Source organism: Symphodus melops, assembly GCF_947650265.1.
Source record: "Symphodus melops genome assembly, chromosome: 9".
Classification (NCBI taxonomy): Eukaryota; Metazoa; Chordata; class Actinopteri; order Labriformes; family Labridae; genus Symphodus; species Symphodus melops.
The window spans coordinates 11,707,432-11,732,452 of record NC_136699.1 but is presented as its reverse complement, the minus strand read 5'-3'; the positions used below and the strand labels follow the sequence as shown (position 1 = coordinate 11,732,452).

General features: G+C 39.9%; 1 protein-coding gene across 2 annotated transcripts in view; it reads left to right on the top strand.

Annotated features, from left to right (window-relative positions):
• The window catches only part of spock1 (SPARC (osteonectin), cwcv and kazal like domains proteoglycan 1), an 81,228-nt gene that overhangs the window by 31,175 nt on the left and 25,032 nt on the right, over positions 1-25,021 (top strand). For both annotated transcript variants that reach the window (XM_079351661.1, XM_079351660.1), the window contains exons 3-4: positions 10,498-10,543; positions 22,888-22,968. In XM_079351661.1, coding sequence (XP_079207787.1) covers positions 10,498-10,543; positions 22,888-22,968 — 127 coding nt within the window. The remainder of the gene's footprint in view (positions 1-10,497; positions 10,544-22,887; positions 22,969-25,021) is intronic.

Here is a 25,021-nt window from a genome sequence, read left to right as displayed (position 1 = left end):
AGCATCTGTCGGCTTCAGAAAGAGACAGTAAGACGGAAACGAAACGGCTGCTGAGTATTTTTTCTGCTTGCAGGAGTAAAAGACGGATGCAGCTTTGTTTTTCACACCCGGTCGAAGGTTATGGAAGCATGGCAGCCACAGGAAAGCGCCGTGTGAGAGCTGAGACTCTTAGCAGCAGCAGTCTATTCATCATCATCTTCTAGCTCATGGCTGCACACTCTCTGGCGGAGCTCACCCCACAGATAAGAAAAATCAAGGACCTGGATTGGAAGTACGCTGGTCTGACAGACCTGCAGTCAAGTAGAGGAGAGAGAAGGAACAGCACTTCCCTATTATTTTTCTCTACAATTCATTTCGCGAGCCGTTCAAACAGCCAGAGGCAGCAGACCTGTAGCTGTGTCAGGCTAATCTAGTGACATGCTTTCTTATCTATTATTTATCACGCTGTGTCCAGCAGCCAGTCTTTCCTCCAGCTTTAGATCTATAGGTTGACCTCGACGTGTCTGTGAGCTGCAGTGAGGCTTATACACAGAAAGGAGGGGATGATCTCACAAACAAACACGACATGAAGTGAGGTGTGTTCAAGAGAAAGTGTAAAATAACAAGCCAACTGTTTCAGACTTTCTATTTCTTCCCTGTCAGTTTCTTTCTGCCGCCACCTTGATCTCACTCTCCTCTGCTTTTTCCCCGTCACTGAGTTTGACTCCAACATGTGGCGCCGATTTTTCACCTGCTTCTTTCCCCTTTGTCCCTGTCGCTTACTGACTCAGTCACTGTTTTAGACAGTCTGTCAGGCAGTTGTCCGTCCTTTGACTGACTCTGTGATGGAGCTCATAATACCCTCTTTAGACATCACTAGTTTTTTGGGCTGTTTTTCTTTTTTTTTCTCTCTGTTCCACACTCGGATCAATTAAATATTTGACTAATCTCATCAAACTGAGAAGATGCAAAAGAAAAAGAGAAGAAATCTAAAGCACATGGAATATACTTCTGCATCGAATCTCCAGTGTACCTTCACCATAGTGGCCTTCACGCTGTCATGAATAAATACCCGTGCGTTGGTGTGTCTGCGTATCTCTGCAATACTCTGCAGACAAACGCTTTCTATACTAGTCATATCGCCACTTTCTGCTTCTGCAACACTCTGCTTGTTTGTGTTTACAGGAAACTATGGCGACTGAAGCTGAGCGTGTTATGTTTGAGTTGGAGATGATAAATCTTGAGCAGCTGTTGAGCGTACCGCAATTATTGCAAAGAAGAAAAGAGAAGAGAGGGAATGTCGGAATGCCGTGTGCTGTGACGCAGACAATCAGGCTTTAAGGGTCCGAAGATAGAAAGATAATTGGGAGAACGGACTCAGTTTCACTTCAGTTTTTCCCTCATTAACATGAAAAGAAAGGACCGAATGTAGAGGATGTACATTTTTGATGCTTGGCGGTGAGCCAAGATTGTTCAGTTGAGGGATGTTTTCAGCGAGGGGAAGAGAAGATGAATGAGGGAGGATATGAAAATAGAAAGCCGAGAGGAGCAGGGGGGAGGAAGTAAGCAGAGACGGGAAAGAAGTCTTCTCCGTTTGCTTAAATAGAGTTTCTCTTCAGAAGGCATGGAGCGTAGTAAAACAATTTGTTTTAAGCCTGATTCTGTGCGTTAGAGCAACGGTGAGTGAGGATGGCTTCAGCTAACTGTCAATATGAGCTCCTGCAGCCTCAAACAAAGAAGAACATCTCATGTGAACAATATGTACCTGTGTGCTAGTGTGCTGCTTCATTTTACAGCACCACATGTAATATTCAGTGTAAGCTGTGTGTTCATATGAATGAGATGCTGCCTGTCAGTCTTCAGGCTGTAGACAAGATGTTGGTTAGACACCACACAGATTTCAGATTACCGACAGGAGAGCAGACTTCCATATCTGTTCTTCCTCTCCCCTCATTTCCTCCTTACTCTCGAGCCTCACCCCTGTACATGTCCTCTCTTCCTGTAGAAACGTAATCTTGTCTGAATGTATGCCTGTTAAATCCTCAATCGATGCTGCATCTGTCTTTGCCTCACTGTATTTGTCTATCATCTATTGTATCTGTCAGCTATGGACACATTTGAGTATCTTACTTGTGAATATGTTGCGATGATTCGGTAAATTGCCACGGATGGCCTGTAGAACATGTCACGTTACATTTAGTGAATAGAGCCATCCAATGCAATCAAATGAATGTACTACAGCAAAACATCAGTCTTCTTTTTAGCAAATCAGTAATAATAAAGTGAATGTCCCGCTGCTCCAAATAAAAAAAAATACCTGAAAGAAAAATACTCAACCCTGTGCTCCATGAAATTGATTTCAACTTTCCCCATCTCCATTAAATCCCACACTACACACTGCTGATAAAGAGAACAAAAAAAAATCCACAATTCTTTTGTGTCCAATTGATTCACTGCAATTCCTCCACTTTAAAAAATACAAAGTGTTTCAAAGCCTCAGAAGAAATGCAATTTGATGATCTATAATAGAGTCACAGAAGCGACACAGCAGTTTCACGTCCTTACTTTGACTGTTTCACTAAACTATTTTGTTAGGATGTGTTGTCAGTGTTTGAAGCCTGAATGACTTCCACATTAACGCATGCAGCCATCTTGTTGGTGACGGTCTCTGCTGACCGAGATAAACTCAACTTCTCTCCTCTCACTGTTGTTTGATGCGAGCATGATCAGTTTGACTCTGCAGCAGCAGTAATAGCACCGCTGACAAGATGAGTTTATACCCGGCCAGTTAAAGCTAACCCGCATGACCTCACATTAAAATTGCCTTGATCTCCTGTCACAACATTATTAGCTTGTAATGCCCTGAAGCGCATTAGCAACCCTGATCCAAGTAATTTGTCTATATGAAATGACTCTATGAAAAAGTCTAATCATCTATACAGTGTATCCTCTCATAGGGTTCATGTGAAGTCCTTTCAAAAGCAAATATGTTTGACATGAAATGTACAACTTGTGGTCAGAGAAACTCTTGTTGGATTTCTTCAAATTAATTTCAGCTGAGGTGTTGATAAAGTTTTGTAGATGCTTGTTCTTGTTTTGTTTTATGTTTAAGATGAACCGCTAACATCACAAATAAAACCAATTCAGTGTAGTTAAATCATTAGGTTCTTATCCTACCTATTAGGTTTCCTCTGACGACTTGCTCATAGAAGTGTATCGTTTCTCTTCCAGTTGTGTGTGCATGTAGCCTTTCTAAGACAAGAGATAGGGTTTCCACTATGGCCGCACTCAGCATTCCTCCATGCGTGTGACTCTGATACTCCACCGTGTTTATTGCTCTGATCGCTAAAGCTCATATATCAGCTTCAAAAGGCGATACCGATCAGATCCCAGAGCAGTGCTTGTCTACGAGCAGGATGCAGCGTTAAGAGGAGAGCAGAGTCATGGGAGGAAGACAGAAACAAGAAGGAAAAGAAGATGAGGAGAATGATTTTGAGACTATGGAGTAAAGCTGAGGGAGGTAGGGAATTTGGCAAGTATCCAGGCGGATGAATATAATGCTGAAAGTACAGAGTAAATCTTTAATGCTGTTTAGTTTCCACAGAGAAGCCCGATTTGCATTCTCATCCCCTGATTATGATATCGTCAGTCAGCACTTTGGGCACTGCTTTGCCTATTTTATTCTCAATAAGAGTATATTTGTGCAAACCAACTTGAGAGTCAAAGCGTGTGCATACACACACACTTTGATTTGAGGTTAGTTCTGCTGACAGGAGCTAATCGGGCTGAGGGCGTCCTCACTTTGTTTTGTCTCTCAATCAATTCCAGTCCTTCTTTACGTTTTCCTGTCACACACTTCCTCAGGGATCAGCTATCAGATGAGATCCCAAGCAATTCACTTTAAACTGGAGAGGTGGAAAAAAATGAGCTGACCTGCTGGAGCCCTGAGAGACACAAAGACTGTGAAGAGGTCATCTCAGAAATAAAGGACTTCGAGAGCCTGTCCTCACAAGTAGAATGAAAGCCCGGGTTCATTCCCAGCAAATGTGTCAGTTCTTTACTGATTTGGTTTGAAGAAAGGAGAAGAACTTAAGCTGCAGCTGACTATAGTATGTACTCTTGACAAGTAGTCGTCACGGTCAACAAGTTATTGCACCTTCGTGATTCTGATTTGAATAACTTCATACAATTTTCAGGGGGAAACCATTCTCCTTGATTTAATACCAATGGACAGTTTGCGTTAACTATTTGACTAAATGGGTTGTATCATCATTACAAGCTTAACATCAGTAGTTTCTGTGAATCATATCTGGGAGATGGCTGGTCCCTTTTGTCTCACTCAGTTGGCTGTGGCATAGCTTATAGTGGCTAACACACCAACTAGAGTAGAATGATGTGATCTATCATGGTAACATATCAAAAATATAATAAAAGAGCTTAATTTAATCAGCACAGTAAAGCCAGTACAATAAAGATAGGAAATATGTGTGGCTGTAAATATCATGAAGCAGGACTACCAGTATTCATTTATACACAAATCACTGTGGTGATAGGCGGGCAGAACATAGAATGTCGAACATGGTTCTGACATGCTATCAGCCACAGAAGATGCTGCTGTACTTAGATTGCCATGTCCTAAACTATAGGCACATTTCACTGTAAAACTGGCATGCCGGGAAACAACACTGGCATGCCGGGTCCCCCAATATGGCATGACACATGTTTTTTATCTTGTTGCCACTTGTCATGAGCAGATATTGATCCAGATTGAGATATGAAAAGCTGTGTATCCCTGTTTATCACTATAAATTGTTTTAATTATATATCCACATTCTGAGCATCATCATCTTGTTATGATACTTTTTGTTTTGTTGATTTACTGCTAGCTAACTCAATGACTGGACGACTTTCCTCAGATTGAGCAATATGTTTATAAAGCTATGATACTACAACATGTGTGTTAGTCGGCAAAACATAAAGCATTGAGTTTTATGTTTACCACAGCAGAACTCAGATTTCTGACTGAGGGTTTGACCTTGACACAACAATCTCGAGTCCACAAGGAGCACAACACAGCCAGATTTGCTGATTTGTAGTTTTCACCAGCTTGTTTTCATCCTTTTTCTATTATGTTTCTGCCCCTTCTCTTCCTCAGGGGAGACTGTCTGAACACCACAGCCTAGTTTCACTTGATTGTTCAGCTGCTAAACAGCAACGTCTAAGGGATTTAATCACTGCGACATGGAGGTGTTTGAACGCAAACATGCAGTCAATTAACCATAATTAAAATGGAGGCGCTGCTAAATAAACTGCAACATGTACAATTTCCTAATAAAGGAATCTCATTTTTACTGACAGATGTTGTGCTACATTTAGAACAGATTCTAATTAAAGCCTTAAAAACAAATTAAATAAAGATGAAAAGTTTGAAGTTGCCAACCACTGTTTGTAATTTTAAATGGTCACGCTCGAAACACTTCCTCTGCTGTGAAAGTCCCTTACCTGCTAAAAAATTCTAGCGCCACCTCCATGAAAGACGTTACGATTATAACGACTCAGTTTTATCTCCCTGTAATCACTTTAAAGAGTTTGAATGACATTGGGGCAGTGTCGCAGAGAGCAGCTAATGCTTGTGAAATGAGCGCACTAAAATATTAATGGAGGTCCTAGGCAAGGAAAGGTCATCCCTGAGACTTAGAGGGAATAATAAGAGGTCTAGTTGTAATCGCTGTGAAGCTACAGTAAAACTAGCTGGTAAAATCTTTGACTGTTCACATCAGCCTGCAGCACCTCAGTTGCAGTCCTCTGCTTGACAGAGAAAATGCTGGAAACAGCTAAAATCTGATGCCAACAGATGAAACACTTGCTCTTGTACGCACACACAACATGCTTGTAGCTGCAGGTCAAAATAGAATAAGCTGAAAACACCAACATGTCACACATTGACCAGATGGTACATGAATCAACAAGTGTGTTTATTCTACAGGATTTAGTTAGCTGAAGAGCGTCAGGACGTTCCTTCAAGTCTCTGTGGGTAATGGAAACACAAACACAACATTAATGCATCCTAAAATTCTTCATCACTGATTTGCCATTGAAGGCTTTAAAGCTTTACTAAACCTCTACGAGTTAATACTGAAGTGGTGATATTGATAAAATCGAAAACAGAAAATCTCTGCTGCCTGCCTAAGTTTTTGTTTGTCTACTATAGGCCTGAACAGCGAACCCACCAGATTGCATGAATTCATTTACAGTCAGCGGCTAAGTCGATATAAAAAGTGTTTAAACAGTTCGGCCCTTGGATATCAAAAAAAGACTGTCCTTCATTTTCTATTGGTGGAATACCAAGATGATAGTAGTAGTAGAAAATTCTGCATTTGTATCCTGTCTGTTGTCCATCTTGCATTTTTAATTTACGATTTATAGAGTAACAGATGCTCACATGCCTAACAACATTTTATAAAATAAAATAATTTAGTACGTTTTATTTTGGAAAGTCATGACATAGATAAAGAAAAAACATCTTGTCCCCTGCAAACCACATTTTAAAGACTAAAGACAGGACATTCCTACATTTCTAATCCTGCCTTCCTCACGACCTCTCTGCCTCACCGTCTTTTTTAATCCATCGTCGTTTATTCCTCCTCACTCTGCCTCCTCTTTAAGCCTGTACAATTTGTCCAAGATGTGTTTCAAATTACATGCCTCATCAAAGAAGGCTTTCTCATAAGGCTGTGTGAGTGTGTTTGTCTGAGTCCTTTGCTATTCCACCACTCTCTGAATCAGATTCCTATTAAACAAGTCTCTGCAGCTGAGCTCGGTGTTCAGAATGAGTAACAGAGGGTTGTAATGGATCTGACAGGCAAAGCATACTGTGCTGACCTTTCTCTCTCTCCCTCTCTCTCCCTCTCTCCCATCTCCTCCTCTGCCCTGCAATCGTTTAAAGGAAGCAGAGGTAAGTAAATGCATTGTTTTTGTAATTTGATAATACGTAATATATATATATATGTATTTCAGTAACTCCATGATAGCGTCCAGAATTGTAGCATTTTTATTTTTTCCCCCAGCCCTTGCTTTTAGGTATTGCAGAACTGGACAGGTGCTTCTGATTTAAATGCAGCAGGTTTAGCTGCTGGTCGGACGTAATGTGGTGTTATTTTTGCAAAAGGCGCTGTAGTTGTTTGATAGGTTTTCTAGCCTGAAGCAAGTCTTGTAATTCCAATCAAAGTCTTTGAAGTATAATAAAGTTCAACCTTCTGTAATGCAAACTTGTGATTAGTTTGCATGTCTGACAAACTGGAGGTGAATTCAGGGACGCTCAGAGTACATGGCCAAAAGTATGAGGACACCTGCATGAGTCAACTGATCTTATATAATCTCATTACAAAACCATGGGCTGCTTTAACCATGTCCAGTCATCTGAAGGCTTTATATGACACTTTGCCCATTTTCAGCCCAAATAGATTTAGAGAGGTTTTAGGGTGGAGTGCACAGGTGGAGGAGCTATGAAAAGTACTGGACGGCAAGGTCGTGCAGTGATTTATAGGTGAGGAGGATGTTTTTGTATGTCATGTGAGACATGAACAGGAGCCAGTGAAGGCTTGTATTTAGCCTTCACTGGCTCCTGTTAGCAGGCACAGTATGGGCTGAGATCATTCAGGCCAGTTGGTTGAGGAAGTTCAAACTGTTTCCCCTTTTTAAATTCCATACTTTCTATGACCTTGCTCAAGATCTCATCTGGAACATTTACGATACCAAGACAGCTTTCATATCAACCTGGCCCCTATTATACTTTTTTTTATAAGTTTGACTCTTCCTCCTCCCCCTACTGTTCATCAGAGGTGTGACATGGCCTAAACTCTGGCACTTTCCACAGCCCAGCAGCTGTTGTTGGTGACTGGATGAGGTGGTTGAGGTCAGAATGCTGGTAAAACAGCAGTCCATGATGGACGATGTTGTCCATCCTCTTCGCATGCCTCAATCAGACTCTGTGGGTTTGGCATGTTCAGATGTGTTACAGACACTGAACTGGACTGACCTACCATGGATGTAAGTTGATTCCCTGTGGTTTACATGTAGGCCTGGCCCTCTCTGTCACATCAGCAGAAGCCTCTGACACACATGGTAAAAGCACATGCACCAAAAAGCTGTTGCATTTATTCAAGGTTAGCTAGTGTAAAATGGCCTGATGGGATTGGTCACATGATAGCTGCATAATTATAGTGTCTTTACATTTTTCAAAAGGGGGAGCTGTATATGAGGTGTTTAATTGCATGATATGAGTTAATAAAAGGATAATTAAGTATAAGTACATTGATTCAAATTTGAACTGAGATTTGTCTGAATGGAGTAATGTCCTACTTTGCACTTTCACAGCCATAAAGGATTCATTATAATAGGCACAAAGTAAAAAAGATGGACATAGAAGAAGAGAGAAAAGAAGTGAGGACCTCAGGGAGAAGCTAATTAGGCTTCATTTCTCCACTTCAAACTCTTAAGCTGGCTCAAGTGTCGGCAGTTGTCATTTATGGAACAAGGACTAAATGAGTAGGTCAACTGTCCATTTTCTAGGCTCTTCCATACACCTGGAATATGTTACCTCTCTCTCCCTCCCCCGCTCCACTTCGCTCTTTTATTCAATAATAAGGGAGGCAGAGATCTTGCTTTCAGACCCAGCAGGTTTTCTCTGTCCAGTTCACAAAGTGTCACTGACATGGGCTCACTCCCCGCTGACACACATATGGTTCGCTGCAGGCTCTATTTTAGATGCAGACACCACCACCACCACCACTGTGTGTGTCCTTGTGAGTGTGTGCGCATGTTAGTGTGTTAGTGCTGCTATATCACCTTTAAAGAAAACAATTCAGATGGCTACATGAGCTAAGCTTATTTGAAAACAATTTATTCCAGTTTATAATAAACCTACGCCAACCCCTATTTTTAAATCATTTATTAGCACAAAAATATGCACATATTTCAGAAGTCTGAATGTATATCCATAAATAACAATAATTAGAATGTTTTTTTAAAAAGCAATGCTTTTTTTGCTCAGTAAAGTCGGCGTGCATACATTTCACCGGTTGGAATGAGTCATGGATATAATGGCCAGGCTTTAATATCTATTTGATTCATTCAGGTGGTGCCCAAATTAGCTATTAGCTACCTTCAGATCAATTAGTGGGGGCAAAAAGGTTTTCAATTTATTTTTAATTCGGGAGAAACAATTTAGAACCACAGGTAATCTCTACAGGGGCGTGTCTAGTCCTAACTCAGGAACTGACTAATGCAGGGCTGGCATGGAAACTGTGCGTGTGCAGAATTAAATGTATTTGCCCTCTCTGCCTCCACTAATTCTAGCTTCTCTAACTAACACAACAGCAACATGTCTGTCCAGTGTCACTCTATAGAATACTTGCCACCTCCTGCACACTGCCTATTAAACAATACATTTAGGAGCAACTTTTTGGTACCTAAGTATTTCCAGTTAGTCTGACAGTCACAGTTTAGAACATTATTATTCTGTACTGTAATATTATCTCAACACAAGACTGAGCAACTGGGTTTGGGCTAACTGGCAAACGTCAATTGTTAATAGCACCACATGTTGTTATTATGTTATTCAACAATTAAAGCACATCTCATATTTTTTGTGTCGTGTTGTCGGAACAATTATTGGATCAATGCAATTGAACAGAATCTTTGACTTTCGGGTGCTCTGCTGCTGCACTGAAAACACAACGCCTTCCACTTCTGTCTACATTATTATAGACAATCTTTCATTACGCTGTATGCATGTTAACAATAGTGTTAAAGCTGTGGCTCTTTATGTAATGTTTTTTTAATTGCTCTGCAGAAGAGACTTCTGGGCAGGGAATCCTCTCTGAATGAAAGTGTGTTTGACTTTAAAAATCCAACTCTCTTCTCAAATAAGCTGAGCTGAGACAAGCCAATTATTTTCTGTTTAATAATTTATTTGCTATGGGGCTTCTTCCTCAGTGACTGTTGACCATTCTCCTTGTGAACAATAAGCTTTTGTGCTCTCCTTTCAAACATTTACATTTGTTACGCAGCATCAGTTGAAATTAAAACCAACTCTTCCTCTGCCATGTTTTTCTGAGCGGTTTTTTTCTCAACTTCTTTTGTGCAAAATAGTTCATATTTACCTCAACATGAAATATTCATTGTCTATCAGAATATACTTTTTTGTGCTACAACCTGTGCCTTCCCTTACCCTGTGGTGTGTATTCTGTAAGATTTTCTTAACTTATTACCTGTGTCTCATAATAAATTCCCGATCGAGCATGAACCTCTCCCTGTACTCGGTGATTTTTTACACGACAGGTTTTTTTTTTCCTTTTACAAAGCACATGTATAAAAGAACAAAGGTAGAGAAGAATAAAGCCATGTTTTAGTATTTGGGCTGTGCCCTGTCAGCTCTCCTAAATAATGCAATCATTATGTGCTCAGTGTGAAGTAATTTTTTCATAACCCAGTTTCTTGTGATGTGTTTCCATTCAGGATGACTACTTCAAAAGCTGGGCTCCTGCCAAGTCTCTAGACCAAGGTGAGTCCTGCTGTTTGTCTGTCAATCTCTTTAGAGCTGATAGAAAAGTAGAATACTTTTTTGAGCACCGAGAGAATGTGTCTGCAGCATGAAGTCATGTAACTCACCCTGTGTTAAATGCTTGGTGACATACTGCTTGATGTTAAGGAGAGGAAGACATATTTTTTCAGGTTTGATCACGATGTCATCAATTATAACAGACATTTACAGAAACCTAAATCTCAAAACAAAAGTATTAAAGGAGGTTGAATTGTGGCAGTAATGATGCAGATTTTCTGAGATTCCTTTATCAACAGATCCTTCTGCAATCTTACACAGATAAAAATAATTGTTTTACTCATTTACTTTGGGGAGACATGGTGGGAAACACCACTCGAGAGGTTCTTCCTTAAAAAGTCTTATTCTCTCCAATTCAACTTGAAACAACATTTAAAATGAATTTGAGGACTTCTTATTAATATAAAGCTTAGATGTCATCCATGTCTACAAAAACCTCTTGTCTTGTATTATAAATCAATATTAGCACCAACATGAGTGTTTCTATTGTAAAGGCTTATTCCCTTTAACTACCAAGATAGAGGTGGGTGAAGCCTCTGTTTCTTTTCACTGACAAGTTTCAAAATCTCTTCTTCCTCAACACAAATGTTGGACCTGGTACTGTCAAAAAACGATCATACAAACTCATTTGGACAAAATGTAATGCTGTATTTACAACAGTAGCGAGTTGAAATTGCAGCACAATGCTTTAGAAGCAATATAATAAGAACTGAAAGTGTTGAGGCCATAGAGGAGGTGACACCTATCCTCTCAACATTGATTTTAAGCTGAGAGATAAAAAAAAAATCAACCTTTTCCCAGGCAGGCTTTAGTGTTTCTGTTTAGAGTTTCCTATGTCTGTATGACTTTCAGATTGCCATACCTCAATGTAACAAAGCTTAAATCAGTACCTATTTGTATTTTAGAAAACATGTGTCCTCCTTTACTCTCATACTTCTATTAGCACAGTTTATTTCCTGGACATTAAAAGGACTTAAAGTCCAATTATCTCTGCAAACATAGGAGTGTTCGTGTGTCTTTATCCAAGGCCTAATGCTCTACCTTTTCACAGTAAAGTACTTATGGACGTGGCAGCAACGTCAAGTCTATTTTATCAATCACAGTCAAGTGTGTAATGCTCTTAGAACTGTGTAACTCTTGACTAAACCCAATTATTACAAACATCGGCTTACTTTCACTAACAGTGAAGTCTCACAGTCTCGCTTACATGGGTAGACATACACACACACACATTTTAGGGGGCTGACTGGACTGCAGCACACATACTTAAAATCTGTCTAACACAGACTATGTTCTGCTGTGTGTTGCCTTGCTTTTGCATATTTAGCACAGTAACTGTAACTCTGCAGGGAAAGACTTGCTGAGCAGGTTTATCTGGGCCAGCTCCTCGTGGATACTGAGCCCTAATGAGAACAGCCTCGCCTCAGTGTAGTTTCTCTCATTTCTCAGAGAGAGCTAAAGAGCAGAAAGTAAACAGAGATTCATTCGCCTCAACAAAGACTATATAGAGCAGATGTAACGCAGGATCCAGCAGTCTAGCTGGCACTGTGGCTGTGTTTGCAGGTCAAACCTTTAGGAGCATCCAGCTGGAGTGCATCCTTCAACTGTACTCCTTCCTTTCACTTTCAACAAGGGCAGAGAGCTAGCAGAAAGAGCTTCACTGTTGAGCATCTATAGAGAGAGAGATGGACACATACTGCTCTGGCTTGGTTTAACACAAAAACTCAAATTGTTATGTTTTGGAAGTTACTGAATCAGCGGACACTGCTTAACTGTTCCTGTCCAACTAGACCTTTCATGTATGAACTTTCTGTACATAGTCATTTTTTTTGTGTGTTTTTTATTTAAGAGGGAATTAATGGTTTCATAGTTCCAGGTGAATGTAAAACGTCATGCACTGTGCATTAAAGAGCTTACAGTGACACAAACCATGTTTAAAAAAAAAGAAAGAATTTTCGAATGTTAAGATAAGATAAGATAATCCTTTATTCATCTTGCGAGCGGAGACATTTACAGTGTTACAGCAGCAAAGCAGGATGGCAGAAGAAAATCACACAGTGCAAAAAAATTTAAATAGATAAAAATATAAGTGTAGAAAAAAAAACATGCTAGTAAGTAAAGAAATGTGCATCAATTAAAGAGCTATTAAAAAACATGCCTCAGAAAGGAACAGTTGTAAAGTTGTGGAGGAACAGTTGTAAAACTCAAATAGAAAAGCCAAACGTTTTTTGGAGATGACACTCAAAACTTCTTATCACATAATTATAGATGTTTAAAAGGTGAAGCAAAGATTAACAATGAAGGTGTTAGAAATATATAATGTTGAAATCCTTTTTGTTGGGGGGTGGAGGGCAGTATAGCTTGTTCCTTCAGGGGAGGCTCACTTTCCCACAATTTGAAAACCTCTCTTCTATAAATTATCTTTATGCCCTTTCACTGCCCAAGCCCCTCTGCTCGTACCGTACATGTGAGTCACTGCAACATTTGGAAAGGTCATAATGAGGTAGCCCTGTTTTCAGAAAGTGACATCTGTGCATGTCTCCAGAGAGACATTCAGTGTAGTTGAAGCAAAGAGCAGCTTCGTGCCAACTGGAGTCTTTATGAGACGGCATCAAATATTTTTCACAATCTTCCTTTTTGCCAAAACCTTTGTGCTGCAGCAATGCTCATCGGCTGCAATCTGACTGCTCCCCTGCTGCAAAGCTGCTAACATCACAATGCATCCCCCCCCACACACGCAAACAGCACTCAGCGGAGTATCAGACAGCACAACAATTACACAGCAAATAATAATGGAAATCAATCAGACAATCTGGAGTGCTTTGGGAACATTTGCTGTTTTCATGTGCCTGAATTGCTCCTAGTGGGTCCCACGTTTGCCTAGCTGGTACCATAAAATGATGCTTTTCGTTTGCTTCCCCTTTTAACCACAGCTGCTGTCAACACGTAAGACCTACACATCCAATAAGGAGCATGTGCAGAGAAAATTCCTGTCCCTTTCCCAAATCAGTACATTCAGGGAAGTGTGCAATAAAGTCAACTAAATGATGTGTCATCCTTTAGCTGGTCAGACTAATTATTGATAATGTTATTAATGTAGTTCAAAAATGGTGGTTTCGTGTTTCATCTAAGCTGTAAAGCAACCACCTGCCAAGACCAGCTCCTTGTTCTGCTGCTGTAATGTAAACAAGCACTGTGGACAGATGGCTCATCTCTTAGGAGCTTTAGACTGCCTCGTCAATTATTATCCCTATCTTGGATACCGATAGGTAAGCCCATCAATCAAACATTTGGATTTTTTTAATTGGATGAAACTTCCAGCACAACGTGACTCACTGTTAAACAGGACGACGTTGAAACATTTGTAGACGTAAGAAACACGATTTTGCTTTTGATGGTGTTGTAAATCGGAGACGACTGTGTAGGATAGAACGTGGAGAAAGCCGAGTTATAATCTCAGAAAATCTGATCCGTTTGGGGGTCAATACAACTCAATGCAAAGTGTCATCAGTCACCACTTGCTGATCTCACTTTGACTAATGAATCCTTGTTCGCCCTTGGAGACTAATCAGCAGCAGGAAGGTTGAAGCAGGAAAAATCCAGTCCCTTGATGAATCACTTTTCCGTTAATGCCTCCCATCCCCCACCAACACTTCGAAGCATCTAATGAAAGAAATCGTTGAGATCACAAATGACTTGTTGGTGATACAGAACAGCATGCGATCAAATCCACCGGTGGTAAATGTGTTTTCAGGCGTCTTGGGGCTTAATGAGGTCCAGACGTTATCGTGGAGCTGTTTTTGTAAACATGTATTTGAATCAAACTAATCCTGCTAAATTTTCAGAAACAGAATCGGCTGCAGTCTGGATGACGTCCAGTTGGCTGCTTTGTTTCACGGAAATAACATCTGCTCTGCTCATGAGTACTCTGATATTATCACCATCTTAGTATTGTGCTGTTGGTTTTGTTTTGCACGTAGTCGACGGTTTCTGGGTGACTCTTGTTTTCATTTTTTTTGACAGCAGGACAAATATTATTATTATATTATTTGTGATTGCAGCAGGGACTTCTTTATGCAAGCAAACTGATTTTCAACACTGTTTCTTCTGTCAGATATTTGTAACCATATTAAGCTCTGCTTTGTTCGGCTATGAATGACTTTCCCGAGACCAAATAATGTTCAACAGCATATAACAGCCTGATTTTTCATTAAGGTTATGCATATTAGATGCTGAGAGTATTGAATTAGTTTTTTGTTTGGTCTGTTTTAAACCAATAGATGTTCCATTTGCATTTCACTGCAGCCGTGATAATTGTCTTTGAATGAAAAGATGGATTTGTTTGGAGATTGGAAAATGAATGAATTTGGTTTTTATGTTACTTTATGTAAACTCCACCACCCAATACCACTGTAGAGTCTGTGTGATAGTAAAGCAGTTTATTCCAATACCAGCAGAGCAGGATGCACACCAATAACCGTTTGACTCAAACATTCTCAAAGCTTTAAAACTTAGTTTTTTGGGGGTATATTGGATTGTTGCAACATTGACATTTATTCTGGGCATCAATAAACACATTTAGAAAGCTTGAAGAAGTTACCGTTTTTTTTTTTTTTTTAAATGTTGGTGCAGGTGAAGTTTTATGACATTTTTCACTAACAGGCACTTTACTAAACTAACTGAATCTTTTATAAAGCAGTGCCTGCCCCTTAATATATTCATAGAGAATTATAGTGTACCCCGCAACTGTGCTTTATGTGTGTGTCACCTTCAGTGCAGTGCTCGGCTTCTCTATCTGCTATTTTCTTTGAGCATTACCCTCAATTCTCTCATGGGTTTCACTTTTTCTTCATTATTCCAGGCCAACCCTCTCTCACTAGACTGTTCCCTTCACACGACTGTGTCTGTTCATTGTTCCTCTACAGTTTGTTTTTTATCGTTTCTGATGGATTGAGTTCATTAGATGGAAGTTACATAACAAAGAACAATTGGTGACTGTGATCAACACGCCACAATGACGTAAACTCACAGACGTGCACGTCCGACCAAAATCCTGTGAGAATCAGTTGATTGTTGTTTTTCATTAATATTGTTAAAAAAAAAACAACTTTTGGTTATTATTATCATCACAACCCCCTGTGTAGCTGTTGGCTCCTTTTGTTTCTTTCTTTCTTTCATCAGCGTCTCTTGCCCTACATGAAATCTAAAGTGGAGGGATGCACTAATATTTCCCTTGAACTTCGTGATGGTAGATCCATGCTTTTTTACATTAGGGATCATTTCTGCAAGAGTCTTATTTACAACTGGATCAGCTGATCAAAAATGTGTTTTCAACAGGTCCATTTTATTTTTTTTATTCATATCCAGGTCCAGCAGGCTCTATGGTGGCCTTTATTTTTGTCAGTGAAATAAATATTTTAGATTTTGTACGATGAGAGAAAAAAAGAATTAAAATGTCAGATTTGGAACTGATTAATACATAATATGGACTGCTTATGAGAGGGGTAAACCGTTTTATATTTCAGTGTTTGTGGCTAGTCATTAAACTCTTTGAAACAGTGTAACCTCCTGAGATGTGAAACACAAACTTTAATCTGTATTCCAAACACACAGAGAAATGGCATTGAACTGACTTCTTGAAATTACACGTCATACTCAAATGTCACACCATCGCTTCTCTCAATTTTCCATGAGAACTTTTTTCTTTTTTTTTCACAGCCAGGTCAATGAACCTGTTACCATGGTGACAGTTCATTGACCTGGCTGTTTGCTGGTCAGGCATTGGTTAACCTTTTAGTCCCTCTGTACATGTCGTGCTTAATGTGGAGTATTAAAACTGTGTGAGGAGGTAGCTGTGTTTGGGTGACACTGGCCTGTGTCCCAGACAGCCCAGCTTTCCCTGTGGGTGTCACTGAACAGGCATCTGCTGTACTCAGACTCATATGTTCCTGGCACACAGTGGCCAGAGATGACCTAGTACCAGTTAGAGAGAAGTTATATCATGTAGAAAAGTTTGATCACAGAGAGCTGAGGATCAAGGCCTTAGCATTTTAATTTGGCATTTCTTTTATAAAATCATGAGATGTGGTTTGTACATTGGGCTTCATCTGACATACTTTTAGACTAAATTAAATCCTCTGGAAATCTTGTAATTAGACACTTAAGAATTGTTGGTCAAATTAATTCAAACTTCCTGTGTAAAGGTTACATAATGTACTCATTTTCAACAAGCTTAAATAAGTCTCAGAGCTCCCCAAAACATGTTTGTCATATTTCGTGTTAAACATCCACTCTGATCCTGTGTTTTTGCATGCCATTAAAACCCTCTATTTTTTTTAGGTTGTTTCAGTCACTATAGCTTTAAATGTGAGTGGGCTGTGTCTGACCACACCCACATTGAGGTGGATGCGTCTCTGGCTCACCGTATATGCACGATGCCCGACTCAGAGGGCACAACAACAACCTAGCTGGGGGAGGGGTTACTGCCATTTGTGACGTCACAAAGAGACAACAAATGTCTGAACACACGTTTTCTGAAAAGCGAAGCAGGTGAAAGAGGCAAAGGATGGACTTTTCTCATAAATGACGTAAGAAATGGGATGGGAGTATTGTAGACAGGCTGGGGACCTATTAGTGTTAGAAAACCATGATAAAGTGTACTGAGTCATTTGAAACCACACTTTCTAAAGACTTGCCGTTTTTTTCTGTGGAGGTCTTGGAACTAGTGTAAACTTTCTACTTCCCCTTGAAGTAGAAAGTAGAAAGAACATGTATTGCCCAGTAGATTAGCATATGAAAACATATGCTTTTTTAGACACAGCAGAAAGTTTAAATTATATAAAAACGATTACTGTGAATTAAAAAAGCTAACTGAAACTCACACAAACATGCTACGTGGATTTCAGGCATATAAAGAAAATAAACCCCAATTACACAAGTAAACACACACACAGGTGGTAATGAATGATACCTGCTGCCTGCTGGGATGTAGATGAATAAAATACACACAATGACAGTCGGGCTATTGTTAATTTAATGAGCAGATGGAGCTAATCATTTCAGCAGTATAGCAGTACAATTTCTATCAATAAAATGGTGTGGAAGAAGATGAACTGAGGAATCGTGTTCAAGGGAAAAAGGTTCAATGTTTTCAGATGGAATAACAGTGTGCAGAGTGAATGGTGACTGCACGACACCTTCAGGAAAAAAAAGCCGAGCCAAAACAAAGCTGTGAATCAATGGACTGCAGTGGGCAATCAGTGCTGAACATGCTGTTTTCAACTTCTTTTCTCATAATCCCTGCTGCCTAAATGACTTGTTAAAGTCCTCCCTGTGTGGAAATCTTTTTACAAACGTGTCTGAAGTAACATCTGCCGCTTACGTTGTGTTTGGGTCGGATTACAGTGAATTAGGAGAGGGAAAACTATAAATAAAATGGCCAACACTGTAAGTCAAAAAGAAAAATGGTTTGCTTCAATATGATCAACAGTTTACACCTACACTGTCAGCCATTCGTGGTGCTATGTTCAGTTCATCTCTGCCTTGAAATGACTCCTATATTGTTAGATTTATGGCGACCAAAGACTTTTGGGAAATGATATGTTTAGGGCTGTTAAAAACAAAATATTAAATAAACAATAAAATAAGGCACGTTAACTGATGTTTTATCATTATCTGAGCACACAGAGTAAATGTTTTTATAGAGGTTTGATTTTTATAGTTAGCTTTAACTTTTTTATTCAGTCTCATCAATCAAGTTCATCCCTACTCCTTCTTCTACCTGCATGGCATCATCTTTAGATTGTTGACCTAAGTTCACCTAACTTTTTAGAGATCTAGACCATTAAAGAGTGTGTGTGATGAAATTGAATCAATCATTCTCGATTTGTAAAGCGCCAAATCAATGTTATCTCAAGACACTTCACAAACGAGCAGCTAAAAGGCTCCATAAGGACTTTGTGTTATGATTAGTTTGCTGAACTACTGTTTTTAAACTTTAGGTTAAAGTTGATCTTCATGAAGAGAAAACGATTATCCTCAGTTTTTCTCGTTTAATAAAATTTCATTAGAAAAATGTTTTTATCTAATATTGTGAAGGCAGAATCCAATAACTTGAGATGTTTGTCCATCATAACCAAAAAGATATGACTACACCGACCCACGTCCCTGTGTTAGTCTGTTTTCCTGTATGCAATACCGCACTGTAAGCCCCAAACACACACACACACACACACACGCACACACACACACACACACACACACGCACACACACACACACACACACACACACTCTCCCCACTTATGAATGACTGCAGGAGTCTGGAGTAAGCACTGCTGCCTGGTAGTCATTAAAAACAAGCCATGTCCTGACATTTACTTTTATTTTTCTCATTTACAAAAAACAATCTCAAACACTCGTTCACAGTCGCTGAAGTTCAGTGTTGACTTTGATAGAACAACTGCACGTTCTGTCATTTACATCATTTTGAAAACTAACTTCAGATTTATGACTGAGCTGTGATACAGCGCAAACAAAGTGCTTCTTTAGCCTCGCAAACACTTGGCCACAACCATGCGTCCTCTGGGTCATGTCTGTCTTCGTCAATGTTTGGGTTTTATATGAAAACGGTTTCTTTTGCATTATTATCTGTTCAGTCCCATCTGTACTGGCTGGAGAGTTGCCCTGAAAAGGCCTTAAAGCTCCTTGGCAGAAGATAACAGCTGTACTGTCAGCCTGACCGATGTTGGAATCAGGCTGTTTCATTCTGGTTTCTTGTGTATGGGTATGCCCAACAGATTTCTGAGGCTGTGATTGCAATGTATTATCCAGAGAGAGAAGTCAAAGGGAGGATTACAAATGGCCGCCAGTGCCTGGTTATCACTGCTGGTCCAGAGGAGCAGAGCAGAGTCAAACTGGCATCAGGACACCACCAGAGGACACAATACAGACAGTCAGAGAGAAGAAAATACAAGTTAAGTTCATAATTTGGATTTCAGGTATTTACTTCTCCTGTCCATCGGCCTAATTAGATTACACTGTGAATAACTGGTTGCTATAGGAACAGATATTGTCATGCACTCTGGTTTGGCAGAAGCAGCCACAAACAAAGCCTCAAAAATCTGGAGCTTCCAAATTGCCAATCAGCCTGATTAGACGTGACATTGTGTTTTCCCAGCAGAGTGCTCGTCGTTGTTATATATTTCATCAGCTATTTCTCTAACTCACTGAGCCTGGGTCTCTCTGAAGATATGTTGTCTGTCTGCTTCCATTTCTCATCGGCCCATCTTTAATCTCCTTTAACTCTGTCGCCGCTCCTTAATACATTCTCGTATAACCATCTTTGATCTGCGCCTGCAGCAGCTAAAAGAATCTGAAAGAGAGAAGCTGATAAGAGAGGAGACAGATAGGACGACAAACAACAGTGAGCACCTCAGGTTTGTGCATTAAATGGAGTGTGAGCTGGAGCACGGACAAATATCTCATTTCGGTGTAATGTGCTAAGGTCTTGTCGCTGGCTCTCCGGGCTGTTCTTTAAACATTGTTTACCGCTCTGATTTTAATGGCTTGTTGGCCACATCATAAAAAGTGACTCAATATCCAAGACCCCTTAGCTCAACTCTTATCTTGTTCCTTCAGAGGGGCGAGTGCTCGCAGCGTCTTAGCACTGAAATGGGACTTTCAGTTGAAACCCACACATGCAGTACATACTACAGTGATTGAAGCCTGCAGTAAATGACCATGTGCACACACACACACACACACACACACACACAGTCAGTAATCAATGATACCTGTAGACTGATGAGTTGCACAGGGGCAGAATACAGACAACCACAATGAAGGGATTGTTAGTTTAATTAGCAGATGAAGCTAAATATATCAGCGAAGCAGGTACATTTCTTGTTCGCAGGAAATAGAATATATAGTTTGGAAAGAGAAGAAATGAGGAGTAAACAGTTGTCAGGAAAGGGTTAATGTCTGCAGACGGTGCCACAGTGAGACGAGTGAATTGTGACTGCCCTGCACCTCAAGTTTAGAAAAGCAAAGCCAGAACCCAAGAGCAGGCTTGAAGCAAAATGAAGCTGTGAATCAATGGACTGCAGTGTGCAGACGGTGCTGAACACGCTGTTTTCAAGGGGAGATGCACACAACAGTAGATCGCACGGGATACGGATTCTGCCCTGTTTGTGTTTCGCAGCAAATAAAGTCTACTAAAATTGTCTAAATTTAAGAAAAATACCTCTTTTAGGATGTGAACAAACAGCTTGCTGTCATAGCAGGAGGCCTCAGAGTAAATGCCAGTAGGTGAAAGTGTCATCGGAGAGTCTTAAAGGAGGCAGACGGAGATTCAAAGATAAACAAGACACAATGCCCCCAGAGAGCACTTTCACTTCATCGCCCGCAGAGAGGATCATTTAAAGATAAGAAAATCTTTCAATAATAACAAGAAGAAAGGTTTGGCATAGAGAAGAGGCTGGAAGAATAATGAATAGAGGACATATTGAAAAACTACAAAGTTGGGCTAACTTTCACTTCTGCTTTTTCTTGGTCGTCAGTATACACAGTCGACAGTCAGTCCTTTAACAGAAGCTTTATTCCCAAATAAACACAGGAGATGGATGAGTTGAGGGTTAATCATCTCAGGGTGTTAATGTCACAGGCTACAGACAGATGTGACATACTTGCTTAGTGTTTGGCTGCTGTGCTCGCTCCCTCAGGTTCTGTCTCACCTCCATACAGGATGTTGTTCTGCAGTGTGTTTGTTAGACCGAGGACGGATCATTGTTTATGTATCTAGATGAATGGGGCATTACTCAGCTCCCCCTTGGCTGAGTCTACTTGTTCATGTGTGGTATATTGACGCTGCCATGATTATTCCTTTCAAATGCAAAAAGATATTGTTGTATTGCATCACCTCCAAGCCTGCGTTTGGATTTTAGAAGCAATCAGGGAAACAATAGCCTGAGCTTGTATCAACACATTTTTGACTGTGGATTTGATTAGAAAAATGCTTTTAAATGCTAAAAACAAATGATTTTACTGTTATAAGGACAAAATAATGAATATTTTATTCAATTGTGTGATGTTTAGAAAAAAAAACTCTCATATTGTAGGTAGTTCCAGGAGTCTCTTAGCTAAGCTAAGCATAAGACAGGATGCAAAGGATGCTGGCCAAATGTTTTCCTAACTAAAAAAAACCCAACACATCTGCTCTAAAGCATTTTTAAACACGGTAGTCTCTTGTTTGAGCATCAGTAAAGCAGTAGAACCTGACCTACAACTTGAAGCTTCAGGGTATCCATGGCATGTTTAAGCTAGCTATTCGTTGACAACCAAGGCTTAGATAATGGTGAGATGCCATTAGCTTATCTGTTGCATCAACATTTTTACGTTTGTCTTTAATTGATGATGTGCAGGTGTCAGCGAAGAACTTCCTGGTGTATAACCTTCCCAGAGTTTTCATGTTCTCCAGGCACACAAAGTTTCCATGTTCTCCAGGCACACAAAGTTTCCATGTGTTCTTGTATATAATGACAACGAGTCTATCATCATCATCATCATCTTCACTCTGATATCCTCCCACAGGCTAAAATCATTCTCGTCAGAACTATTGGTGACTCTGAATTACCAGTAGGTGTGAGTGTGTTTAATGAATGTTCGTCTCTGTACGTCAGCCTTTACTGATAATTGGTGACTAGTCCATAGTGTACCTCGTATCTCACCCAGTGAGAACTGGGATGGACTCCAGCACCTTGCGACCTTAAACCTGAGAAACAGTACAGATTATGAATGGATGGATGTTATGAAACAAACTTGTGTACTGACATTTCTAAAGGTAGTGTTAAAATACTTTTTTTTTTTTTTTTTAAGGTTTATTTTTGGCCTTTATGCCTTTATTGATAGTGAAGGACAGTGGATAGAGTCGGAAACGGGGAGAGGGAGTGGGGAGAGACATGCGGGAGATGGGCCGCAGGTCGGACGCGAACCCGGGCCGCCCGCATGAGGACTGAGCCTCAATACATGGGATCGCGCGCACTGCCGCTGCGCCACCGGCGACCCCGGTGTTAAAAAACTTTTGAACTGTTTTGAGTGCTTGGTGTCTTGATGCTGAGCTAATCTCTCGTGCTTATGATTCCAGCTCCTCAAATTCATAGAATTAACAATGGTTTGTTGTCTTCTATTCAAATGCAACTAACAATATGTCTTGTGTTGTTGAATTATCACTTTTATCAAGAAATCAAGCAACTGCTCTCATTTTAGAGTGTGCTGTGTTCTTCTTTTTCAGAGCATGGGGCTGAACCTGACAGAGTTGGAGACCTGGGAATTAAAGCTCACTCCAGCTCGGTTAAAAAGTTGACACAGGAAGGTGAGTTCAATTGGTCACAATTGGAGGTTCTGTGGATTTCCCCCACAATATTTTGGACACCTCACATTCATTTTCCTTTGTATGTAGAAATGTTGGAAAGGAAGAGAAACATGAATCTCTAAGCTTGATGTCTGCTCATAAAACTTAAAGTTCACACGGATGTACTACTTTCCATTGAACTACAACTTTCAAGAGGCAGATGTTGTTTATGTATTTCCACACCCAGCACATGATGCACAATCAAGTTACCAAGACAGTCAATGAGGGCTTTAGAGCAGGGCTACAGATTGCTGCATGAATGATAACAGATTTGACAAATGGAAAACTAATTGGGGAACCAATTGGTAAATCCGATGCAATTTGAAATTTGACTGCCGCGCACATTGTGTTCTGTTTGTTGTGTAATGACTAAACCAATTACATGTGTTCTGATGTTTTTCAATTAGAGAAAGCTGCATGGTAACATTCAGTAAATCACTGTGTCAAAGCCTGAAAATCCTGACAGAGACACAGCCATCTTATGTAATTTTAAAATTTAGCAGAAATCGTTTGAGTCTTTTCTGTGTTGATGTTGGGATTGGTGGTGATGGCTTTGTTCTTTGTAGTTAATTATTTTAGATATAACTAATTTTATAGTATATATAATTTATCATTTTATATTTCATTGTTTTTGCCTCCATACTGTATATCACTTCCTTCTTTAAAGAGTCTTAAGTCAACACGTTCCAGTGATCGTGTGAAGCTTGATGTACTGCAGGCAAACCCTTTTTTTTAATTCATTGTTAGTGCACATGTATTCTTTGTTGTTTTACCAACGACATCGTCGAAAATGAGTGCGTGCCCTCAATGATTTTGGAGGTTAAAATAAATGTTGAATAAATGAATCATATTATGTATATTTAGAAAGCTGTAAATTAAAACACGTTTTCTGTCAGAAAGCAAAACTTTTCTTTGCTCTGAGGAAAAGTTATCATGAGCTGTGAAAGCAAATCTCAGCAGCCCAAGAAGTGTGAGGGAGTCACTGGTGTTGACTCGTGATATATAACATGGGCACACACTCAGTTTCCCATTTAAAAGCAAAATAAATAACTTTGAATGTAAGTTACAGTATGTGCTGTCTCCCTCTCCATTCTTCTCCAGTCTCTCTGTGTTGAGAGTGACTGTGTGGTGTCATGGCCTCGCTGGGGGCACAGTGTGTTCAATTCAGCACACAGGCTTCACAGAAAGCAGAGACTTTAAAGTGATTGTGACACAGTGAACAGAAAAGGTTCTTTTCAAGTGCGTAAAAAAACTATAAAGGATGATCTTATAAAAGTGGAGCATTATTTTGACATGTCAGGTGCTGTGGAATGAAAACAATAAAGTGGTGAATATGAGTGGATAATGACGGGGGAGGAGGGTAGATGAAGAAGAGGACATACAGGGTCCTGATCCTCTTCTATTTGTTTATGCTCAAACACACCCTTCAGCTTCAGATTAATGAGCGCTTCTGTCTTGTACAGGGTAAAAATATGTAATTAACTCTGACACTGAAGGTGAGGCATGAGGCCAGGTCTGTCATCCTCTGTGTGTGCATGTGGTTGTGTGTTTTCTGAAGATGTGTGTGTGTGTGTGTGAATGTTGAAGAAAAAGAATAGCTCATGGTGTGTCAAAAGGAAACAGAAGCTGGAGAAATCAACTTGTAAATCTTGTGTGTGGTCTTTCATTGTGACCTGAAATAGAGTAAAAGGTCAAACTGACACAAACTTCATGTCTGGCAGCAGCATGGTCTGATAAGAGGAGAGTGAACCTTTTTTTTTTTTTTTAAAGCTGAAGAGGGGAGACCACTTGACACAGAACAAGGTCAAAAATGATCTTGATTGACTAAAAAGATCCTGATTTATTTCACCTGAAAACCATTCACTTTTATTTTCTTACTGAAGCATCAGGAAATATTTTGGAATTAATAAATCACAAAAACACAAACCTGTGTTGATTTCCACTGTTGATCGTTTTCTGATAAACTATACTTAGACAGCAGAAGGCAGGTGTTACACTGACAGGGTGTTTGGTC